Genomic DNA, 26,635 nt, shown 5'->3' on the forward strand with positions numbered 1-26,635 from the left:
AGTTCCATGTTTTAATGCATCAAGTATATTTCACTGCTTACATTATAGTAGCAGATTGAAAACATCTGCTCACTTGCCACTAGTCCACCAGCAGGAGAAAATTTCAGCTCATTTTCTATAGGCTGTCCTGCATCAGGGATGCAATCCAGCTGCTGGAGCAGCACAGGAGGCCAGATTAATACACGAGAGCCTTGGAAATGGGGGTGGGGAGGTGGAGGCCTTCTTGCCAAAGATTAGAGCAATGGAAAACTCCCTGTGCTTGATACCTTCTCTCTGTATTCTTAATCCTCACTCCTCACTCTCTTCTCCCTTTATCTATTTTACAGCTCCATCACCTGTCCTGACAATTAAGAAAGATCGGACCTCCAGAAATAGTATTTCTTTATCTTGGCAAGAACCTGAACACCCCAATGGAATTATCCTGGACTATGAGGTCAAATACTATGAAAAGGTAGGGGAAAAGGTGTTACAGGGTGAGATTGGGTAGAGGAAAACCGTGTTGTCTCATGACACACTCTTTCAAATATCCCAGTGACGTTGCTTATGAGTGGTAGAGGTCTGTTTATAACATGGTCATGTGATCTCTCTAATTTTTTTGGTAGAAGAAATTTCAAAAACGTCTTGTCAATTCCTCCTTTTCTCTACAGCAAATAGTAATATTAAGGATGTCACTTTCAAATGTAAGCCAGTTAGTAATGGCAATAGACAGGGCATTTAAGTCTGTTCTCATCAAAACTCCTGCTATAACAGCACTTTTATAGTGATTCCTCACACAACTGATAAACATCATTTAAAAAAAACATTAGATAATATAGGATAAAAATTCTAGGCATTAAAAATTGTGCATACATAAATTTAATATTTAGACTACACACACACACACACACAATGCACTTTTAGCATCCAGACATGAATTTAAAAATTATTCCCAAATAAATATTTTGAATGTTTTAGTAAAACTTTTCCCACAAGATCTATCTTCTTTTATGCTTACTTTGCTAATGGGAATAAATAGTGCCTAGTTTTGAGTATGAGAGCAATGATTTTTTAATGAGTAAGTTAATGATGTAAAAATAAATTCGACTCTGTTCATTAATGTAGTAGCTCAGATATCATCTGATCAGTATCCTTAGTTAATGAGCACCTGTAATTATGAGCTAGAGAGATGGTTCATTTGGTAAACAGTTTGATGTATAAGCATAAGGAGCAGAGCTCAGATCCCTAATAAGACACAAAAATCCAAGTGTAAACATGTACCCAAAATCCCTGAAGAACAGGAAGGGTGGATACAGCAGGGTACCTAAGGAGTGTTGTCAAGTTCATCTAGCCATTCATTCAGTTAGCTTCGTGTTCAGTGAGAGGCCCTGTCTCAAAGACAATGTGGCAAGCAATTGAGAAAGACAATCAATGTCAGTCTTTGGCCTCTGCAAATACACAAACTCAAAGGAAAGGAAAGTGAAAAAGAAGTATCTGTCCAATTATCACATGAACATATTCAAGAAGGAAAATAAACTTCTACATCTATTCATGTTTTAAACAGTACTTGATGAAAGGAATTTTAATGTGCCATATAAACCAGGTAGAGCAGTGGTTCTCAACCTTCCTAATGCTGCAACTACTGAATACAGTTTCTCATGTTCTGGTCACCCTCATCCACAAAATTACTTCATTGCTACTTTCGTAACTGTCATTAAGCTACTGTTATAATCATAATGTTAGTATATGATATGTAGCATGTCTGATCTGCGACTCCAAAGGGGTTGCAACATGCAGGTTGAGGATCGCTGCTCTAGAGGAAGCTGTGATTTTTTTTGGGGGGAAGTAGTTTTTTTTTTTTTTATTTTGGGAAATATTTCTAGACTTTGATGTGAAAATACTCAAAATATTCATCTCTAATAAATTTCAATTAGTTACATTAAATGTAATATAGATATAGGTATACTAAGATAAATGATTTAAATGATTAAAAGTTTATTTTATTATTTTATATTATTATTATTATTATTTGGTTTTTCCAGACAGGGTTTCTCTCTGTAGCTTTGCGCCTTTCCTGGAACTCACTCTGTAGCCCAGGCTGGCCTCAAACTCACACAGATCTGCTTGGCTCTGCCTCCCGCGTGCTGGGATTAAAGGCATGTGCCACCACCATCTGACAAAAGTTTATTTTTTTATATTCTAAGATTAATGTAAGTATTTACTATTGGATATTCATAGGATATTTTTCTTCCATTTACCTCAGAAGAGGTATTATATTTATAAGGTTAATTTTAGAATTAATTTAAAGTTTTATATCAGCTTTGATTTTGAAGAGAAGGTATATTCATAAGGATATTAGATAATTCACAAGAGTGAAAGCTAATTTTTCCTGCTTTCAGTACAGGATGTAAATCGTCCCATACAAATTAGACTGATCATTTGTACCCAAATAATGAAATAACATGACATCTTTAAGCTTTTTATGATTTATGACAAAATCCTAGGTATCTACTATGATAGCATTATGAAGGTTCGATATTAACATGATTTTTTTCTTACTCCAAAGCAGGAGCAAGAGACGAGTTATACCATTTTGAGGGCAAGAGGCACGAATGTCACTATTAGTAGCCTCAAGCCGGATACTATTTATGTATTTCAAATTCGAGCTCGGACAGCAGCAGGATACGGAACCAACAGCCGCAAGTTTGAATTCGAAACTAGTCCAGACTGTATGTATCACTTTGGTTTACGATAAGAAGTGGGGTACTGCAAAAACCTGATCAATTGTTTTTAACATGAGCCAAAAGTCATAAAGTGGAGGTGTATTGAGAGGACCTTTAGCAAGTTGTATGTTCTTGTGTATGTGGTATTGTATTGATGTAGTTGTAGATCTGTGTCCTTTTCCCTTTTAAGAGTTAAATTTATTTTAACTCCTGGAATTTTGTTAATTAGCAATAATTAACAGTTTTAACATTAGGTTTGTTTTAATCTTTAATACACCCTATACATACAAACTAGAGAAAATGACTTTAAATTTTTAAAAATATGCATAGAGCTTCATTTGTATCCATAAGCAATTTGAATAGATTATCCATTTCACTCAAAGGTGGATAAAATTTCTCTAAATTGGCAAACATTTTTCTCAATAACTTTTCTTGAAATGTACACGTTTCTTATTTTAAAAGTCCTCTGCTATAATAGAATTGCTCAAAGGGTACTTATCCTTACTACAGCGCTAATATAAAATAAATATAAGTGAAAGATTTATTTTACAGAATCACAAATGAGATTAAAATTAATTGAGAGCAAATTTAAACACATGTATACATAATTACATATGCATGTGTGTGTTGAGAGTGAGGCATACTGGAAAAACTTGTTATAGGATAATAGTCATTAGTGTATTACATGGATTTTATCCCACGGGACAAAGAAATTTAATGATAAGGACTATTTTTCTATAAGATATGATTCACTGTATCTATAGTGAATAGATATTTTAATTACAATAGAAAAACACATGTGACACTAACAGTTTTATACTGCCAAAGCCACAATTATGAAAATAGCCCTCAGAGATGGTCAAAGATCCACACCAGTCAGACCAAATTATCCTGGAAAGAGCCATGAGGCTCAGAACTCTACTGAAGAGAAACCTTATAATCTCTTCTGACCATTCTAATTTCCCATTTTTTCTGGCACTTGCATTTTCTATTTTCTAAATATTTTTGTTCAGCTGTAAAAATCACATTAAACTGGTATAGTGATCTATCTATGCCTAGTGAAAACACACAGGGGTAATAACATGATCTGAGTTATTCAGGTATGCTAATTTAATAGTGCTGGGGCTCACATCCTTGGGCAAAATGTCAATGTGCCTCTATGGATTCTAAGTTTCCATGTAAATAGATTAGGGACACATATATATGCTCCCACTCTTTTGCTATGTCAAAACAGCACTCATCCTATTTAACCCTTTCTTTTCCACACTAGTACATTAGCAACAGCATGGATTAAAATGAGGAGAGCCCACCAATTGACCACTCAATACCAAATGGTCAGCCCTGAAAGCATACACACAAGTAACATTATACAACTTAGGAATTATATTTAGGAATATATATGTATATGTATAAATGCAGGTAACAATTCACAAAAAAAGAGGCCATGAATTTGAAAGGAAGAAGGGGGATATGTATATGGGAGGCTTCGGAGGAAACAAGGGAAAGAGAAAATGATGTAAAGTTATTATAATCTCTAAAATAAAGGAAAAAAAAGAGATGTGATTTTTTGCACAGTTTAGATAAATTCTAGGAATAATGCATGTTTTGAGCAGAGAACTCATACCTTAATCCCATGGCTGAGAAGAGACACAGCATTATATCTCCTTATCATTTCCTTTTTCTGTCTCAGTGAGCTACCTTAAATCAATTACGCTATTTAAATAGTCCACAGAAATTTTAAAATATTGGTCATTAAAAATTACATCATACAGAATGAAGAGGAGAGTTGTCATCATGTGTTTATTAGCATTATGGAACCCAGGTTAAGCTGTTTACCAGCTAATCACACACCTGTAGCCAGTGGACAGGAATACATATGGCAAGCGGATAGAAAGATACAATTTCAAGAGCAAGGGCTTGATGGAGAGATACATGAAACATCAAAAGGTGGGATGCACTAGACACGGGAAAGACTAGAGAGGAACTGCATATAGATTGGACAGTCTCATCACTCCAGGAAGGAGCTAAACTGGATCCAGGAATCCTTTACTGGTCCCACATCCCCAGATTTCAACATTCCTGTCCCTGTTCTATTTAGTCACCATGTAGGAGATGGTCTATGCTGGAAGATGGCAGTGGATACTACAAGTGCAGCAGCTAGAGGCTGCTTGTTCACTGTATTCTGTGCAGTAGAAATATCTGAGCCTGAGCCCATAGTCCCCTCTATCACCTGCATTGTGCTGAAAGCAATAGGAAGCTAGATGCACAAGATAAAGGGCTTACAACACTTTACACTCTGGTGTGATGGCCATCCCACTCCAGTCTCTTTTCTCAGATGCATAGAGGACTCTAGGGAACATAAGAACAGCTGGTCTGCCCTGCTTCTTATCTTGCATCTGTTAACTGTTCCTGAGAAACAGCTTGGTTTTGGTTTGTTTGTTTTGCTTTACTGTTTTTTTTTAATTGAAAATGAAGTTATTTTCATACAATATATTCTGATCAGAGTTTTCCCTCCTCATTTCTTCCTAGAGCCTCTCTACCTCCCCATCCTTCCAATTATGCTCTCTCTCTCTCTCTCTCTCTCTCTCTCTCTCTCTCTCTCTCTCTCTCTCTCTCTCTCTCTCTCTCTCTCACACACACACACACACACACACACACACACACACACACTCTCACTCTCTAATGAAATTTTGATATATCCTCATGCCCCCATTTTCTATTTTGAGTCAAAATTTCATCATGTGTTCAATCACCATTTTGCCAGCACAATAAAATATGCAAACATTAGCTTGCACAGTGCTTTCCCAGGAACTTTGAGCATTTTGAAAACCTGCAGATTAGGATGCTCATGAACCTTGTAATGTGTGAAACCAGAGACTTGGGCCCTAAATCTAAATGCCTTGTTTAAAACTTGTACTCAGTCCTGAAGGTGTCAGAAACCAAGAATTTGTGTACAATAACAGTACAGCAGACTGGTTTTGTAGAAGAAATATTTGAATGGTGAGGGAAAAGAGAAGAAAGGCAAATAGAGAATGATTTTGAGCTCCTAATTATAATCTAGAAGACAAGTGAAGACACAAAATACCGTATTGATAGTATTCAGTATTTGGATGTGCAATTATCAGGAGTAAAATGAGGAGGAGACTTCATAATTGAAGTCTTGCTCTTACATAGCTAGATGCAGGCTCTGGAGCCAGGACCACCACTATCATCTGGGATCTCATAAGCAATGCCCACAGCCTTAACTCTGGTTCCACAGTGCACAACCGGAATTTACTTTATCCCTCAGTGGTTTGTTGTTTACATTACACTTAGAGAAGCATTGGTCTTAGGAAAAATTCCATAAACTGTAATTGGGCAAATAAATAGTTGAGTCTATGTGCACATACAATCTCTATTGATGGTGCTCACTTTAACAAAATGAGTCATTCCCAATTGTGTCTATGTTCCAATGAATATTTATTAATGAACATAGAAAATTGAATTTCATAGAACTGTCAAATGTTATAAGATTTTTCTCTTTTGAGTTTTTTATACTTACCACAAAAAGTAAAGATTTTTTTAGATGAGAGCTGTATATAATCTGGAAGATGAGTAGATTTGGCATTAGAGTCATTTCTACTTGCCTCCTTTCTAAATTAATGAATCAATGAATGATGGGCTATTTAAGAAGACAGGAGATATAGGGAGAGTTTGTTGGTGATGTGATGTACACAAATCAGAATTTCATGACTTTAGTGTTCTACAAATTGTATTTGAAACTGACAAAATAATAATCGTGTATATATAGCAAGTATGTATAAACTATGCTTATATTTATATTAAAATATTTAATAGGCTAAGCTCTTAGAACTAAAAATTAACTTCTTACATCCTTCATCTTTTGTAGTGAGGGTTTTTAATATGTAACATGTTATAACAGCTGTAGTTACATTAGCATGAGTTTGAAAAGTCCCTTCTACCTGGAACTTGGTTCCCACATGCCACATTTCCTCCTATCACTCTCTCTGAGCCTCTGATATCTGCATATCTTCTAACTATATGAGTCTAACTTTTATTAGACTCCGTGTGTGTGTGTGTGTGTGTGTGTGTGAGAGAGAGAGAGAGAGAGAGAGAGAGAGAGAGAGAAACATGAAGTATTTGTCCTTTGCCTGAGTTATTTCAGTTCATACAATACCTTCCAGCTTTATCCACATTGCTGTAAATGAAACTTGTCTTTGTTATGAAGCCATATCAAGTTCAAAGGAAGATTCTTCCCAAAGCTCATTTGGTTTCTTACTGGAAACTCTACCTGTTCACTGTGATGGGCCAGTAACTTCTGTTTTATCCAATGGGTTTCATGCCAACGTGGACAAACATAAAACTAGCCACCATATTTTATATGTAGACACTCAAGTAATGTTGATGGTATGAAAACAGAGTAATTTATTATTAAACCAAATATATTAATGAGAAATTATGTTAAAAATTATGAGAAGTGTATCTCTTTTTTGTTTGAAATTCAGCAAATTTCTCCAGTATTATTTCTGAAAGAGTTTCTATTTCTCAGATAAAAACTTTTTCTCAGATAAGAGCAGGGTGTAGGAAGAATTTATAGTCACTGCCATGTAGTCAGTCATGGTGGTAATGTTTGTTTTTATGTTTCTTTCCTTCAATCTCACAGCTTTCTCCATCTCTGGTGAAAATAGTCATGTGGTAATGATCGCTATTTCAGCAGCAGTGGCCATCATTGTCCTCACTGTTGTCGTTTATGTTTTGATTGGGAGGTGAGTTGATTTTGCTGAACTATTGACCTTAATTGTGGTTTTCTCATTGTCCTGAGTTTCTTTAGAATGTGAAGAGTGTGTACTCAAAGAAGTCATTGAAGAGATTAGAATGTTTCTGTTCTAGATCCTTCTGTTTGTATTTTCATCTAGTCTTCCTTTCAGTTTTATTTCTATATTTAAAAATTTTTTGAGATTAGAGTATGTTTACAATATTTCTTCCTTTCTTTTCCTCCCTCCAAAGCCTCCCATAATCCTCTCATTTTTCTCTGTCAAATAATGGTCTCATCATTTCATTGTTATTGTATGCATATATGTATATACATATATTCTCAAATATAACCTGTTTAGCCTATACAATATTTCTTGTATGTATGTTTTCAGGGCTAACAGTTTGGTATTAGATAACTAGTTGGTGTGCTCTTCCCTTGGAAAGATGGTTTCTCCAGCTCTCAGCATTCCTTACTTTCCTGTAGTTTGTGTATATGTATGTATGTATGTAGGGTTGAGGCCTCATGGGCTTTCCACTGTCCACTTGAGCATGTCTACTGTTATTGTCTTTGTCTAGCCCATGTTTAGGGGGTCACGTCGATGAGACTTTGTGGGTGTAGCTTCCAACATTACACTGTCACAACAAACTCCCAATCTCTATTAGTTCTAATCCTCACCCTCTAACTCATAACACTTCTTTTGAGCCCACTCCTAGTCTCCACCTTCTTTTTCCAATTATCCCCTCACTCTTCAAATAACCCCAGATTTCCTTGACACTTTCTCACCCCAAACACTGGTAACAGGCCACAGCACTAATCATTACCAACGGAGACTTTACCCTTTATTCATTCCAACAGTAGTTGTTAAAAATACTATAAACACATTCTAACGCTATTATAAAAACTGAACTGGAGGTGTCTGCTCAGTGGGGAGGCAACTCTACATATCTCCTCATTAGGCAGCCTTCCAGGGTCCCCCCAAAAAGAAGCTTTTAGTGGAGGTCTTAGAAATATAGCATCAGTTAAACTTTCACTAAAGTATTGTTTCAAGGGAAAGCTTTATTGGGGGGTCTTTACACAGTCTGAGAATGGATAATGCATTTATGTATTTTCTTGCTTTGCTTTGCCTCTAGGTTCTGTGGCTATCACAAGTCAAAACATAGTTCGGATGAGAAGCGGCTTCACTTTGGGAATGGGCACTGTGAGTTTCCAAATTTTGTTTTAGCAATTCAGCTTTAGCAGTTGTTGATTTATGATTGGGTAACCTCCCTTCAACAAAAAAGAATTATAAAGCAGTCTTATGAGGGGAAAATGAGCAAATTAAATTTATTTTAGAAAGAGGAGGAAATCCATGGCTCTACATTAAGCGATTTTTCCCATGGCTGCATTTCAGCATACTTAAAGTGAAGGGTAACCTGTGGTTTATGTTCATATAATGTCTGTCATGAGTTCTGAGAACTGTAGTCAACTCTGCATGGCCGAAATGAAAGCATATCCTCAACTTCTTCATTAGTAATTCTGGGCAGAAATCTGAATAGGAGCATTTTCCCTCTCTTGACTGCCAAGTAAATATAAACAACCAATGTTTATGTGAACTGCCTTACTCCATTTGTTCTTCCAACCAGGAAAGAGCTTTTAGAATAAACTGTTTATTTGAAGTACGTGTCATCTGATTGGTAGGAAAGACAAGATTTTTCCTCTCAATTTCTATACCAACCAATTTTAACCTCTAGTAATAGAAATACACTTTTCAGTAACAAAATGTTTGCATCTAACAAAAAGATGTGGTTTTTTTTTTCTTATTCCCTCTGGTGAAATGAATCATTTCATGTGTCTACTTTTCCAAATCAGCTTTATTCAGGAGGGCAAATACTAATCAATGGCCTTCAGAGGAATGGCAAGATCTCATGGAAGTTAACAAAACTCCAGACTGATACTCACTTGTCTGAAATATTTTTATAGAAGTAATAATGAAGTCTTGTAAGCAAGAATTACTTTAGCATTTGCTATTGCCTTTTAAAAATGTCTCCAAATAGAAAGGATGCTTGCTATCAGTTACTGATTTGGAGATCTAAAAAATTATCATTGTAGCTATAACTCATGTAAAAACAATTATTTCCTAGTCTGCATGTAGAAAGCAAACAATAGATTAGAACAAAAGAGAAAAGAAATGTTTAAGAAAATGTAAATTTATGTGTGGAAGCAGTACAAGAGTTTGCAGACACAGTATTTTTTTTTTGTTCATTTCATTGTACAGTTGTAATAAAATATTCATTTTATAATAAAACAGCAAGGTTTTAGCTTAATTCAATGCCATATCTATGCAGGTTACTCCAACTCAGGTTGTGAAATCATCAGATTCCAGAAGAATGGGCTTCTGTTTTTTCATAGTTTGACTAGGTTGGGCCATTTGATTCTTATGACCTGGATTCTTCTTAGGTAGAGGTGGACAGTTACTGGGAGTATTTTCTATACTGGACCATGCTGACTTAACTATCTTTACGGGGATCATAAGCCTTATGAATATAGACTTTGATAAATGTCTGTTACCAATTCCATGTAAGTTCTAGTATTTTACTTTTGTTTTTTATGGCTGAGTTTCTTAAAACATTTTTTTCAATGCACCATATCTTTACAATAGACAAAATTTAAAAAGAAATGCATATTATCTCAGCTTTAAAACTATAAAGCAACTACATGCGTGTCATAGACTTTCTGCCTCTCAATACTACAGCTGGTTTATTTCAGACCATTTATTTGGTATTACTTTAAAAAGCTCTAGCTATGAACTATTCCCTCAAGCCTTGTTACAAATCCTATAATGTTGCTTCAAAAGAAAAGAAATGTGTTTTGCCTCTTAAGATCCTGTCCCCTTGCCCTTACTGCATGGGCATTTTTTTTTCACTCTTTTTTTTCTGTCCTTAGGGCAACTCATGCTGGTAAAATGGAAATGTAAATTATTGTGTTTGCACAGAATGAGCTGTAAAGTAGTGCAGCTTAACACGTGCGCATGTGTTTATTATCTGGTTTTCATGGCAGAGCCCAGTTACTCTGTATGGTGCCCTTAATTATTGGTGTGAAGGGATTACTTACATTGCAGCCCAAACCTCCTGGTTCCTAGAATGTCAAGGGTGAGCAGTTAAAAATCAACAGCCAAAGTCCCTAGCGAACAGACCATTTTACTCATGGGTGTGTGTTTATGTTTATAATTTTTCACAAATGTCATGTGGATGGAAAATCAATTTACTTTATGCTAACTAATAGAAGTGAATGTGATTGATTTTGAGGGAAGAATGATTATCCAAGCTCCATATTATTTAGTGAAACATATTTTTTCTCTAGTGTTGACTTTAAAAACTCAGTTGAGAACTTTTTAAAGCAGCAGTTTATTTTTTTAAAAAAATTTCAGACATTGCATTTCACCAATTAAATAAATTCTAATGCCAGAAACTCCCCCTAAAATGAACTTTATTCTTCAAATGTAACAAGGTCAAGGATTTGCAATTATTTAACAAAAATATTCAATTTTATATAATGTTCAAAATGTTACTTTCTTTAAGAGAAAAGCTAGGTTCTTTTACTGTTCAAACGTAGAGGCAGATCAAAATACATCAGAGAATCAGTAATCTGAAGTGAGTATTTAAATGTAACCAAACTCTGCCTAAAGCTAAAAGATTCTAACACATATTTACTTCCTAAAATATTATAGTAACTCAATGGTTTCCAAATCAAGAAATATGTTAACAGTTTTTCTTAGGCACAGTGTCTGAGTATTGATAGTATTGATAGGAGCTGTATTAGCTTACTATTAAAAATAATAGATCCTTGTGTCAATTTTTTGACACCATCCATTTTTATAGAAAAGAATAATAGTTTTACAAAATAAATCGGCCTTAAAGGACAAATATACTATGAAATGTTGGGCTCACTGGTAATGCTCTACTGTGTTACCTTTAGCACAACTGCTAGCACTTGTATAATGCTCGGTAAAGCTAACTCAAACATCTATTGGGTCTATACAATCCTTAGTCACATGTTTGGAAAAGAGATGCTCCAATTCTAAAGTAATTTTTGGAAATTACGGTGTCTGATTTTATTTTATTTTTTTAAATGAAAAGAAGATGTCCTTCTATATTTAAGTATAATTAAACAAAAAGCTAGATCTTTTAAGCATCCATGGTTCATATTAAAACAATATGATTCATGTTGCCAAAATTAAAATCATCTATAATGTCAACAAATGTAATGTGGCAATCAATTTTCATCCTTAGAGTGTGTTCATGGATTGATCTTATGTTCTTGTTTGAAAAGTTTTCTTTTTAGAGAAAGATTGTTTGAACATTCCTTTATGTTACCTTTTTTTTCCAAATGTGATCATTTTTTTCCAAATCCCATAATACTAAATAATATGGAAAAGATTTACTTATGGATTGTTTTATATTTTATTTATAGAAAGCCATGAGATGTTCACATTCAGAATAATTCAATAAATAAATATAGCATGAAGTTACATGTATGATTTATGCTTGAGACAGCATTTCAAAATAACTATTAAGCTTATAAGCAATATTTATGTTGATTTTAGTTATGTTGAAAGTCATATGTGATTTCTGTCCACTGATAGTATCCTGGTATGTACATAAAATATACAGCCTAACTTAAATTTTCAGTTCAGATAGGTGAACTCATTTGTGAATAAATAAAACCACAGTAGTATCGGAGATGTTTTGCTTTCTGAAATAGTTTAGTTAATGCATACTTCAGTCTCTCTTCTGCCTCTGGAGCATATTTGTGTGTTTTGATTTACTGTCAGATAGTACACAGCAACAGATATTTGGCTAGTCCTGTGCCTCTGAATCAGACATGTTTAGTAGCACAGTGGCACGATAGTAATTACCTTGCCTACTCATGTCCTTGTCATCTTCCTTCTTGAGACCTGCATTTCAATGCCCCCTCCCATTGTTTTAGCAGGGAGGATATCGTAGTTTTGCTTCCATTTTATAGTATATCATAGACAACTTTTTAAATTTTTTCTTCACTTACTGCAACATTTATATCAGATTTTTAATTATTACAGAGTAGTATTCAGTAGACTAAAGATCAATACAACTTAATAGAGTAAAGATGTTTTCAGTTACTAATGTTATGAAATTCACTCCATAAAATCATTCTTTTCTTTTTATAATAGTAAAACTTCCAGGTCTCAGGACATATGTTGATCCACATACATATGAGGACCCTACACAAGCTGTTCATGAGTTCGCAAAGGAGTTGGATGCCACCAACATATCCATTGACAAAGTTGTTGGAGCAGGTAACTAACATTTCAATAGCTCTCCTAACAAGTTGCTAGTCATGAGTTTTCAACTAGCAGTAAGAACGCTATATGAGGAAAACAAGCTTGCTAACTTTTTTGAAACCTATGTATATTCCTATGGAGAAAGTCATTTTCTGATTTCGTGATCAAAGACAGGCAATAAAAAATGCACCATTTAGTGGAATGCAATGATTTCAAAGGTGCCAGACTTACCGTCTCTCGTACCATGGCTGCCTTTCATTTATTGAATTCCGGGGACAGCAGTAGCAGCGGCTAAAAGCTGATCATGTGTCACAAAGCTACTGACTAACTGGGGACAGCAGGATAAAAGTGAGTCTTGTGATAAACAAGACTAGTAAATGTAAATCTTGATTTTGATTTTAAATGTCTCTTTCAAATTCAGAGAACCAACAATCAAAAATAAAAGGCTGACACATTTGGCATAAATTCCATATGACTGCTTTGAGTGTATGTTTTAAATAATGTGAAATACATCACTTTAGTACTCACCTCATAGGTTTTTCCACAAATGGCACTAAAGCTCTCTGGAAGTGTTCAGATAACCCCATGAAAGGAAAGGAACTCCTGTTCTTGCTTTTTGTTCTACGTTATGGTGCAATTCCTATTTTCCCAACATCTGTAGTGACATATTCTAACTTGAGTTCGGGAAAACAATTGGTTACTCAAATATTGCTCCTTCATTCTTTCCACTCCAAGGAATACTAGAGTTATAGACTATTGCCAGGAAGCAAGGATTAGTTCTTCCTGGCTTCCTTCAGTGGCTTTGTCAACTTACAGCATAAGTCATTGCTTTTGGAAACAATGGAGAATTTCTTTCTCAATATAAGGTGAAGTCAGGGCTTAAAACTTCCTGAAGAGACTGTACACAATTTGTTGTGATGGAGCTGGTAAGTCAATAGAATATTCTGCTATTTTGTAGGTCAAACCACTCATTCGCACACAAAAAAAAGTAAGTAAATAAATAAATAAATAAATAGATTATCACCCTTCTTTTCTAACCAGTACAAAAGGCACCGTACTCGAGAAAATCACAGCAACATAAGACCATAAACAGACAAAATTATCACACAGTTAATTAAAACACACTTTAAAATAACCTCTTTCTGGTTACTACAAGATTAATTTTTAAACATGATACAATACAGGTCTAATAATCTGTAAAACAATAGGAAGAGATTCTGTGGGAGGCACTATTTTGTAACAATCATGGCTGCCATGGGAGCAGAGAACTATTTGCAGCAGGCTTCTGCTCAGAGGAAGCTCAGCATATCTATTGGAAGAGTGAGAGGTGAATCTTATCATTAACCTGGTAGGGTCCTAATAGTTCAGAGAAATTTTATATCAACTCTATTGGAAACTTTAAAATTCAGCAATATTTTATGTTCAACAATTTTTAGATCCTTTGCACATCAAGACAACTTTACAGGGGACATCCAGGCTAAGAAAATATTTCTTCAGTAAGCTTTTAGATAAAACTGGCTATGCTTCATTTGATATTGTTATATTATTGCTCTCCTCCCAGAAGCCTAGAGAACTTTATAGCAAGTGTGTCAATAATACAACAAACCAATACTCCAATAAAGTGAATTGATAGCAGATGCTTTCCCTCTCATTTTCAGTGAGCCTAAGTCTATAGCCAATTTGGCCCTAACAGTAAAAAGAGAATAGTTTCAAACATCTGAAATTAATCCAGTGTTCAACCCTAATATCTGTGCTGGCCCACTGATAACCCTGAGATAATGTTAGCTGTTAGAATAAGGAATGCAATGCCTGAGAGATGCTTCTCTCAATTTTCCTCTTGCATTTTCGTGATGTGGTGACTTAAACCATGTCGAGCTCCTTGAAAGGCCCATGAATAGCCTGGGAATTCCTAGGCCATTTTATATTGCTATCTTCCAAAATATTTTTGAGCATATGGACTATACCTCGAAAGTGAAAACATGTATCCTTTAATGGAATTATTTAAAAGCAGCAATTATTCTGTTTTGATTATTTTGGTGTGTGTGTGTGTGTGTGTGTGTGTGTGTGTGTGTGTGTGTGTGTGTGTGTGTGTGTGGCGTATGGATGTGCCTGTATAGGTGCGATCACATATGCCTGTACACATTGAAGACAGAGGTTGACTTTGGATGGTTTCCTTTTGATTTTGTTTTGTGGTTGAGATACAGAGTTTCACTTAATCTGGAGCTTAAAACTGAGTCTAGACTGAGTGACCAGCAAGCCCAGGGCTTCCTCCTGTCTCTGCCTCCTCCGAGCATGATATTGTAGGCCTGACTTTATCCTGGGTGTTAGGGTTCCTAACCCAGGACGTCATGCTTGCAAGAAAGCATTTTACCGACTAAGCCATCTACTCAGCCCCATGAATCTTTAATTTTTGATTATATTTTTTTTCTTTTCTATTCTAACAGGTGAATTTGGAGAAGTTTGCAGTGGTCGCTTAAAACTTCCTTCAAAGAAAGAGATCTCTGTAGCCATCAAGACCTTGAAAGTGGGCTACACAGAGAAGCAGAGGAGAGACTTCCTGGGAGAAGCAAGCATCATGGGACAGTTTGACCACCCCAACATCATCCGACTGGAAGGAGTTGTCACTAAAAGTCAGTAAAATCACAATGCCCACCTTTGTTTATGCTGAGTAGATATTGCATAAACTCAATCATTGAAGGATTTTCACTTCACAAGTAGCCTGGGTCTAACTAACATTCTGTCTTAAATGAACACATATTTTTCTGACAATAGGTTGAATAGTAGTGCTGTTCTACATCACAGAAACCTTTGACTTTTGACATTAGTCACTTGATTGAAAGCCTGTCTTGAAGAGAATCGCAGAGAACAATCTCATTCGCAGAGTAACAGGATAAAGAATGGCTGGATTTTGAATGAACTCCCAACTAGCTACCTTTTCTTGTGTTACTCACCAGCTTGGTTGAAACGCTCAGATCTTTGCCCCCTTGCTCTCCTCCAGCCTGTAGGAAAATTATAGGAATCTTGGGGATGCTTCTAAGATGTGAGACTGGGATTTAGAGGAGACCCAAGCCTTCTCTTTGTTTCTCCATGGATTTCAGGTAGTTCTGACCTAGGCTTCCAGGTGCATTCCTGGCTGTGCTGGGAGCCTCTGGCTCAGAGCCATCACAGAGGTCTGGATTTATTTCCATGATGATTTCTTCAGCCAGGCTAAAGGGATCCTGTGAGGCAGATCTGTGATTATTGGCTCCAGTCCCAAAGAAAACCTCTTGAGAATGCACTGGGAATTTTTTTTTTCTCAAGATTTTGAAGCACAGGGTGAAGAATAAGTGAAATTGGCAACAGACTCCATATAGTGAATGACAACATATGGCAGAAAATTTGGCATCCTTCAGGGGATAATTCACTGGCACCACATTTCCATACTCTATGGTTACCAACAGACATTACTCGTTATATTTTGTACAATGTTATTTTTCTTTAACATTACATGCAGTCCTTTCCAAGTGGCACTGATACCTTCTATCATTTTAGTGCAGCTAAAAAGGATTTTCTTCTATACAAGTACATGGCGTAATTAAAAAATACTTTGATTTTCCAAATGAAATAAACAGAATTGAGGACTTACCAATGTGTATAAATTTAAATATATGTAACATAACTATGTTAAATCTTGTATTTATTTCTTGCCTCTGTACTCTTAACTATCAGCCTATATTTATTAATACTGAAATATTCACTGATGAAAATATTTTTGTTTCAGCAATTAATTAAAACATTAGTAGTAGAAGTGGGAATTATGAAAATGAGTGATTCTATTGTTCCTCCAGGGAAAGATCATAGTGCTTTAGATGTACAAGATCACATTTCATTGGATTTTCAGTGTCACTTAGACATTTAATGTCCTTTGTGACATCTTGATCAAGTGCTTGCTCCGTGGATCTGGAGCCCAACTGGGAAAATCAATCCATCCATTTATACTTATGCAGCTATTCGTACTATTCTCCGTTCACAGTTTTAGTTTCTCATGTTACTTCGTGAAGGGCCTGCTGGTTTTGACTATGAGCTGTGCTACATTTCCATTGCCACTACCACCTGGTGCAGAAGAAATCGATCATTTCTCTTTTCCATTTTCATAGACAACCAGACGGCATAAGGTTCTTTTCTAGAAGTCACTACAGATGTTGAGAAATACAGTTTTCCATTTTTAACTCTATCCCCAAACATGGGAATAAAAACAGATTTTCATGTTTTAATATTCTTATTTTAGCATGGATTGTGTGTGTGTGTGTGTGTGTGTGTGTGTGTGTGTGTGTGTGTTTATGTGTGTGTTAGGACACATGTGTGTCATAGCACATGTGAGTAGGTCAGAGACAATCAAAGAATGTAATTCTCATCTTCCACTATGTGAGTCCTGCAGACCTAACTCAAACCATCCAAATTGGAGACAAATGCATTTACCTGCTGAGCCAGCTCACTAGCCCAGGTTTCATGTAATATTCTTATATTACACTTAATAATCCTATTTCTTGATTTTGAAAATATAATTTGCCAACGTCCATGGCAAAGCACCACCATCTCAAGGTTCTGAAATATTTTGCATTAATTTGTTACTGATAAACCCTAACTCAAGGGGCTGGGCAGATGATCCAGTGGTTAAGAGCACTTACTGTGCAAGCATGAATATCTCATTTTTAAACCCTCAGAATCCATGCAAAAAGCATGGCCACATGTTCGTCAGACTGCAGTGCTGAAAAGAAAGAAGACAGGAGGATCACTATGTTTGCTGGGCATAAAGCAAGCACCTCAGGTTTACTGACAAACCTCATCTCAAGGGAATGAGACAGAGAACAAAAGAGAACAGCAGATATCCTCCATTGGCCCAGGCATGCTTGTGCACAGTTCCATTTACCACACTAAAAAACTAAATAAGTAAATGAAAAAAAAAAAAAAAAACCAAAAGATAAAATATCTCAGGGATTACAGGGATAATGACTAAAGTTAGCCCTGGATCAAAATAGGTATTTAATTTTCTAGTGTGTCAGGAATCAAAAATGAATTGATTGAAAGAGTGATATACATGTATATACATAGATGCATGTAAAAACAATTAATGAAAAAAAAAGCAGGCCACAAATTTGAAAGAGAGCAAGGAGAGGAATGAAGGAAGGAGAGGGAAAAGGGAAATGATGTAATTATATTGTAATATCAGAAAAATAAAATGTAATGTAAAAATTACAAAACAATGAACATGTAAATAGGTGAACTTAAAAAAAAAGGAAGGGGTAGGAAGGTAAAGAGCAAGAAGTGAACGAGAAAGGGAGGAGCAATATTTACTGGTAGTAGGCTTCCAGTGTCATTGAATTGAGTGTATTTTTCACAGAAGGTCAATTACATGACTGACTGCTTCAATCAGAGAGTGATGGAGAAAATGATTTCGTTTTAGTCTGGATAGAATCATCACTAATTTTTCCAGCATATACATTTAAGAAAGAGTGGGTAAAGGTCACCATCAAACAGAATGCTAGGCCTAAACTGATGATGGGTTCTATTGTTTCACCCACCAGGCATTGATTCCTTTGAATCCAGTGTGATGAGTTAGCAAAAGCAACCTGTCCTGCTGAGACTTAAGAACATGTTTACTGCATTAAAAGCAATGCAAACCAGTGAACATTCCAGGAAATTTCCTTTGCATCCCAAAATAGAAAAATACTTTGAATTACAATAACCAAAAGAAATGACAACAACAATAAAATATCTAAAACAATCCCCAAGACAAAAATGTAGGAAAAAGTAAACATATTTGAGATCAAAAAGGTGTTCAAAATGCAGGTAGCATATGTTGAACATCTTATTCAAGTCTGATGCTGGAATGTTCTGGTGTCAATTACAACTACCTCCTTGGAGCAAAAGTTCTAAATTTGCCATATCTCTCTGCTCAAAGAAGAACATGAGCAGCTGCCAAGCCCACTCCATAAATACAGCCGCCACATGCACTGTAAACATAATAGAGTAGTCGGCTTAGAATTCAATTGTGAGCTTCTCAGTGGCATGTTTAGAAACTGTAAGTCTGGCCTCCTGCAGTGGCATAAGGAAATGCAAACCTTTTAGTATCAATTTAATATGTTTCACTTAATACCAAATAGAGTTAATCTGCCTCTAAAAGTTAGTTGTTCTGCTGTCCTGTTTCCTAAAGCTCTTTGACTTCCAAAGCATTTCAGTCTACAAAGTACAGAGAGGGCTACGCCCCTACAAGCAGAGTGAAGGGGAACTTACTTTTCATGAATAAAATGGCATTTACAAAGCAAACATTCATGTTTTAAATAGCAATCAGTGGGTCTGAAGTCAAATTCTAAATCAATGAGACCTCTTGCACATCAAACCATTACAAGTATTTCCTTGAAAGGAAGAACTAACTGTACTGTGGTATTTTCAGACACTTTAATTATCAGATGAGATTATACAAGACTAGATTTACCACTTCTGAGTAAGCAGCAATCAATGAGTCAACAAAAGAAAATTCTGGAAAATAATTCTTTGAGTTTTTTTTTTTCTGTTGTTTTTTATTTTGTTGTTGTTGTTGTTGATGATGATGATGTTTTGTTTTGGTTTTTGGTTTTTGCTCAAAAGCCATTTTTATTATCACTATTAATTGTGTACTTGGAAGCACTCAACCTATGTAACTTGCTATTTCAGATCAATTTTGGGGGAAAGCTCATTATATAGTCATTATTTTTACATTTATTTGAGTTCAACCATAAACAATGTTAATGGCATGGTACTTGCTGAGCCTGATGGCCTTGAACAGGAGAAGGTGATAGAGTCTGTGATCTTCAAAGTAGCAGAAAGCTGGGGCACACTCTGCTCAGAGCTAGGCAATAACATGTGTTATCAATTTTACTTGAAGTTCAAAAGGATGGAACTTAGTTTCAGTGAATGTTTGATATTTCTGCCATCACACCATTAGCTAAATGATGCTCCCGGCTCCAACAATAGTTACCACTGGCAAAATCTACCTAGTAGAACAGAAAAAGAGTTGTACTAGATGTGACTGGTATATTTTCCCCTTGAATTATTTTCTAGAAATTAAAATAAAATGATAGCAACAACAATATTTACTACGAATCTCCCATGTAAACTTGCATGATGAAAAATGCTGTGGACAGTGCATTAAATGATTTCTTATGTGTCCCTTTCTATGCCTGTATGGCACAAAGGGCTTAGACATTTTTATTCCCTTCACATAAGATGAGAAAACATTACTAAAAGATGATGTCACATTTAAGTGACAATACCAAATCTTCATTATTTCACACACTTCTCTCTAAAAGTTTCATCTGTGCTTACTATAGTACTATAATTCATATGACTTTTTCAGTAGCCAGTATGTATATGATGTTTATTTCACCAATTGTAGGAATGATTTTGTTGAATTTTGGCAATGTTAATGATGCAAGTTATTTTCATACATTCATGATTGCAAATGAATGACTGAGTCAGAACACATGTATCAGCATGCCATGTAGCATAACTGGGAAGGTCTCTATAGGTGTATTATAAGAAAAATAAGAAGGGAATGAGGTTTTACATGTATAAATGATTTGGATTATTTCCTTTTTATTATTTACTAATTTCTCATGAATAGCTACATTGTAATTACAAAGGAATTGGTGTTACATATTTTCCTCATTTATACAAATAGCATAGTTTCTTGGCATTATCATAAAATTAAACTCAATTTAAGGTAGATAATGATGAGCATAGAGACCCAGAAGTGGTCAGTTTATGGAGATTGAGCCATAAATGGGAAAATTGTGTCACACCCCTTTTTCAGAGATCTCTAGGGAAGAAGTAGCAGAAAGCCTGTAAGAGCCAGAGGGGTTGATGGCTACAAGGAGACCATGTTTTCAGGACACTACAGGGCAATTGAGCATATTAAATCATCACAATTATAACAGCATGTGCATGATCTACACAAGGCCAAAGCAGGCAAAAATCTCTACATGGAGATGGGAGATGGCATGAAGTCCAACATATAGCTAAGAAATTGTTGGGAAATGACAGCTGATGGGAGAGGGGCAGTCATCCTTTTTGAAGAAACAGACGCTTGTAGGTTAACCATGTTCCAATGGAGGTCCACCTATGTATATCTGATTGCATGTGGGAAATAAAAAACATACTTTAAACGTTTAAATATAAAGAAAAAAAAAGAAGACAAAAAGTTAGGTTAGTGTGGGCTGTGGAAGGGGTTAATATGACAAAAACACATTGTTTAAAATTCTCAAAGAATTAATAACATACAAGAATATTTTCAATGCATTCTTACTACCTGGGATTTGTTGTTGTTTTGAGACAGGGTTTCTCTGTGTAGCTCTGGCTGTCCTGACCAGGCTGGCCTGGAAATCAGAGATCCACCTGCCTGGCATGATCCCTGGCACCTGATATCTGCATTTCAAAGAACATGAGTTCATCCTTTTTTTCTTTTCTTTCTTTTTTTCCCCTTTGTTTGTTTTTTCTTTTGAGACAAGATTTAAAGGTGTGAGCCACCACTACCTGGCCAAAAGTAACTTTCTTAAGGGAAGAAAAATAAACACCAAGACAGTACAGAATAAAATTTAATAATAGAAACCATAAAGACATGTCAACCAATGTACAAAAGAGAGAGCTGTTAGTAGGAATAATTTAGATATAGACAAAAATGTAATATACTATGCTCAAGTTTAGTTTATTTTCAGAATGAAAAATGGTTTGTATAATAATTAATAATTTGTAATACTTGCCTTGCTAAAAAGAATAAAAATATTAATACCTTCAGAAAACAAACTACTTTAAATTTAAATGATGTATTTAACATATCATACATATAAAATATATAAATTTACTGGGCAGGGGCACATGGCTTGGTGGGTAAAGTTCTTGTACACATGGATGATGACCTAGGTTTTGATCCCCAGCACCAGGAGAAGAGCTGTGTGTGGCAGCTGTCCACTCAACTGTGAACTCAGTTGCTTGGGTTAAAAGGGAGATGAGGTAGAGACAAGTGGATCCCCAGACCTTGTTGATATTTCCTTCTAGCTGAGTCAGTGAGTCTCAGGGTCATTAAAAAGATTCTGTCTCAAAAACCTTAGGTGGAAATCAATAGAAGAACAGACCTGAAATTGCTGTTTGGCCTCTTTATTGTGTCTATGCACATATGTGCACACATATGAATGAATGTTCATTTGCTACACAGAGTTTTTTTTTTTTTTTTTTTTTTTTTTTTTTTTTTTTTTTTTTTTTTTTTTTAAGAAAACATGTGTTCTTTAATATCAGATGAATATAAAGATTCAGAGTTAAAATGATGGGTGCGGTTGTTAAGAAATTCTTCAGATCCTACCTAGCAAAATCAGGGGTCATCCTTAGCCAAACCCCAGTCACAGACATGACCTCTGCAATTGTCAATGGCTTGAGAATTTGCAGCGCAGTTAGAAGTCAGTTCAAATGGAGGTGGCCTCTGCTTTTATTAGCACACCCATTAATGGATATAACTGTTTATTTCAGTGAAAGAATACTTCTGTTAAAATGGAATCAGGAAACACTGCATTATATTTTTGTAATGGTATCATAAAAAATAAAAATATTTAATTTGTTACAATATTTGTATTAATTTATTATCTACAAAGGAAAATCTATAGTGTTTTCATTATGCAAATCTTCTGTCTCAGAAATACTGTGAAGTAGTTTTTTTGGAATTTGTTCCAATTTCTTTCTTTTTTTATATATTTTTTATTCTCCGATTACTTAATATTACCAAAAGACTACTATCTGCTAGTGGCAATGATTTTTATTTTATATCACATCCATTTATAAAAGTATGCTTAAGGAGTCGCATATAACTCATTGGCAATCAACTACACAAGAAGTTCATGCAAGAGCGTCATGAGTTTAAGGACAGCCTGGGCAACACAGCAAGTGTCGGGCCAGCCAGGATTCATAGCAAGGCTCTGTCTCAAAACAAACAGAGAAGTAAACAGTGTATGCAGGACAAGAAGCAGCATATTTAGAGCACTAGACACACTTGGTATTGTTTCTGAGCCACTAGCATTTCTTTTAATATTACCATTGGGCAGTGATTAAGTGATTTCTAGCATCTCTGAGCTGCTGTGGATAATTGGGGAAATGAACTTATTATAGCAGACTGACTTGATTCTATTACTGTACAGCTGTAAGAGACTGCCCCCACCGCCCACCCCCCATTTTCTTTCTGTACTGAGTACATTTAGAAGCAGAAATGAAAACTGCACTGTTAAATCTGCCTTGGTGGTTTTGATGGCAATTCTTCAGTCTCTCATAGAATTGAATTTCTACTGGGCTTAGTACATAGCCCCAGATATGTTTTGGGGTCTCTCGTGAAAATAAATGACACTGGCTCCAGTTTTAGGAAGCAGATTGTGTCGTGTACTAATCAAAGCACCCAGGATGAGTCATGCAAACTTTAATACCAGCACACTGCATAATGTGCAGATGAGCTGCTGTTTGGAGATCATTTCCCACTGTATTTACTACACGCTACAGCATATTCTCACCACTACTCCAGAGTCCTTGTTTCTAACCATATTCATCGAGATCACAAAGGAAACTCTTAAGTTAAGATATTGCTTTTCAAGTGATTTTGTTTGCTCTTTGTCTGTACATTTGGGTTGCCGGATCTTTGAACTTAATGCAAAGCACATTTCCAGGCTTGCCTATCTTAACTGAAGTGTTTACAAATACCTAAATTAGAAGAGCTAAAGGCAGCCTGATCTGATTTCTGAATGGTCATGGGGCCATGGCTTAATTGACTAGTTTGACTTTTTAGCTACTTTTATTTCCCTTGCCAAACATTTTACAAGACATGCTAATGAGAAATGAAATGGCCATAAGGCTGAGAGCCAAAGGAAATCAGTGATAAGCAGAGATCTGAGTGGTATACAGTCACCAGCCAAATGAAGCAGTGTCCTCGACTACTATTGAAGCATCTACTCAAGTTTGGTAGCATGTTATTCTCCCCCAAAATATATAATGGAGGAGCACAGGCCCGGATAAAGATCTATAGAGACTTAGAATGAGCAGGCTTTCTTTTCATTCATTCCTTAAATCATTCAATTATTTTACTACAGGACAGGACTTTAGAAAAGTATTTTAGGAAACATCAAAGTTTCTAAGGCACAAGTAAATCTTGTATTTCTTCTTGAAAATTATCAAACTAAAGTTTAGCTAGGATTTGGAAAAAACAATGCATAAATGATGAAGGTTTTGACTAAAATATCTTTTTAAATATGGTTAGATAAGAAGGTAGATTGATGGCACCTAGAGACTACAAATAAACCAATGCCTTAATGAATATAGGCCACTGGATCAGTTGAAATAATATATGTGAAAATTATCTGAGAGTTTTTTATAACTTAAATGTTTGGATATTTAATTAAATACAGTTATTAAGATACATTTGTTAGGGTTCAAGAGAAGCCCTCAAGAAAGACCAACAGTCACATATGTAATTTAACAAAAACGTTTATTTGTTCCAACAGGTTGGGGTGCCAAATAGCTACCCTGAAGAGATGTCAAAAGGTCCTTTTAAGGGAGTTAGGGAATTCCAGAGAGGAGGGATTAATCTGGTGCTGATTGGTGGAGGAAAGATTAATCTGGAGGCTGATTGGTGGGAGGCTTTAGTGGTTATGGACCTTCCAACGACAGTGTAGGAAAAGCTGTCTTTAGCTAGCAGAAGGCTGGGGGCCCCTTGCTGAGCCAGCAGAAGGCTGTGGGGTGTCTGCTGATTGGTTGCCCCTGAATTATAGTCTTCCAGGGAACTGCTTGCTCAGCTCTAGCCAGTTCCAGTGAGGCCTGGTCCCCGGCAGGGCTATCAGACACCTGTCATGGCTCTGGCTCCCCGGCCCTCTCAATATTAAAACTGTAAGTGCTGTAAGAATGATTTTCAAGTTACTGATTCATTATTCAATGTCGATTTTCACCTATATAAGGAAAATGTAAAGAAATGAAGATAGTTTGTAGTATCAAAAGGGCAAACTAGCTGAATGGGTAGCTTATTTGATACAAGAGGCCAGCGGTCTGATCCCTAGTGCTAATATTCTGATCTGCCCCTTGGAGACACACCCAGTGTCCTGACATCATCTTATGTTAAAGCCCCCTTAAGAGAAAAAACAAAAACTCTCATCCCCCTCTTCCCCCCACTTCTCACACACTTCTCTCTCTCCTGCCCCTCCCTGCCTCCTCTCCTCTCTCTCCCTCACCTCTGCCCCTCCTCCCTCCCCCCTCTCCTTTCTCCTTCCTCTTTCCTTCATTCCCTCTCCCCTCCCTCCCAAATAAACTTTCCAGGTAGTGTAACTTTCCACCACACCACGCCACACCACCGTCTGCTGTCCCTGCACAGGGTACCTTGATCCAAATCCACCAAAGCCTCTCTAGCACTGTTTCACAACATTAACACCCAGCGCTGGACCTCCTGAGTGTGGCAGATGTGCACAAGAGGCACACTCAACAAATAGAAGGAGGGGTTATCCGAATTTCACTGCCAGGCAGTACTGCATAGTGAGTTCAAGACCCACCTAAATTAATGAAAGCCTGTGTTAAAGTTAAAATTAGGTCACTAAAACCACAAGGAAGAAAAAAAAAAAGACAGGCCTAATACTATCAAAATAATCAAAATGTATAAACATAAAGGAAAAATACCAGAGAGAAAATAAAATTAGAAATAAATAAATATATAAATAAATAAACGTATCCCCGTATCAGAGAGGATGCTTAGAAGGGAGATTTGTGTGACTGTGTCATATAATTAGATGGATGTGTTTGTTTGGTCAAAGCCTATTATGTTTAAGGACTTTCAAGAACTCTGAGTTCTGATCTAACTTGGGTCCTACTGACTTGGAAGAGGACCAGGTATATTATGTTATGAAATACGTTGTTATATGAAAGCTTAACTATGGGCATACTAACATTAGAAATTAGGGGGAAAGTAAAACTAGGGGATTCATAACAGTATGACAAACAGCTTACTGCTCATAATTACTACAGACAACTGAATACCAAATTCCTCAGTGTCCTCAGTGTGGTGACTAATTTTAATAGTCAACCTGCCACAGTCTAGAATCACCAGTGAAGAGGGTTTCAGTGAGAGATTATCTGGATGGCTTGACCTATGGAAGACTGTCTTGACTGTGCTTCTAGATGTGGTATGACCCAGCCTAAAGTGGATGGCATTGTTCTTAGGTTTAGGTTCTGCATTCTTTGAAAAGGGAGAAATGCACTGGCATGCATGCATACATTCAGTATCTCTCAGTTCTTATCTGTGAAAATAACTCAGTAATGCAAGACCTGGTGTCTTTATTCCACACAATAATGGATTGTGATGTGGAATTGCGACCTAAAGCAAACCATTTCTCTCTTGTTGGTTTTTGGCAAGGTATTGTTATGATAGCAACAGAAATAAAACTAAGACAATGAGGTTGAAGACAAAATGTTTAATTCTTAAAAATACCTCAGAAGCAAAAGAATAAAGGGGTATTCTTGGATATTTTATGTTTGATGAACACTATGATTAATAATTTAATTTAGATGAAATAGTTTATGAGCCTTTGTTCTAGAACCTAGCATTCTGTGTTTTTTGTTATTTTATTTTGAGACATGCAACTTATTTGAGACATTACAACTTTCTAGTGTTTAGAGGACAAAAAAGTTCCTTGTGTTTATTAGATGTTTCAAAGTGTACTATATAGGTGTGTTCTTGGGTTGATGCCAACTCAGTACACTGATGAATACATATTTTTCATTTATTGTATGTTTAGGTAAGCCAGTAATGATTGTTACAGAATACATGGAGAATGGTTCCTTGGACAGTTTCTTACGTGT

At 36.0% G+C, this 26,635-nt stretch overlaps 1 protein-coding gene across 1 annotated transcript in view; it reads left to right on the forward strand.

The window, feature by feature from the left end:
- The window catches only part of Epha3 (EPH receptor A3), a 315,380-nt gene that overhangs the window by 251,910 nt on the left and 36,835 nt on the right, over nt 1-26,635 (forward strand). The window contains exons 6-12 of the mRNA XM_037209666.1: nt 327-451; nt 2,543-2,705; nt 7,363-7,465; nt 8,586-8,653; nt 12,641-12,766; nt 15,196-15,381; nt 26,572-26,633. Of these exons, the coding sequence (XP_037065561.1) occupies nt 327-451; nt 2,543-2,705; nt 7,363-7,465; nt 8,586-8,653; nt 12,641-12,766; nt 15,196-15,381; nt 26,572-26,633 (833 nt within the window). The remainder of the gene's footprint in view (nt 1-326; nt 452-2,542; nt 2,706-7,362; nt 7,466-8,585; nt 8,654-12,640; nt 12,767-15,195; nt 15,382-26,571; nt 26,634-26,635) is intronic.

This window comes from Peromyscus leucopus, chromosome 12 (genome assembly GCF_004664715.2).
Source record: "Peromyscus leucopus breed LL Stock chromosome 12, UCI_PerLeu_2.1, whole genome shotgun sequence".
NCBI classification, from domain to species: domain Eukaryota; kingdom Metazoa; phylum Chordata; class Mammalia; order Rodentia; family Cricetidae; genus Peromyscus; species Peromyscus leucopus.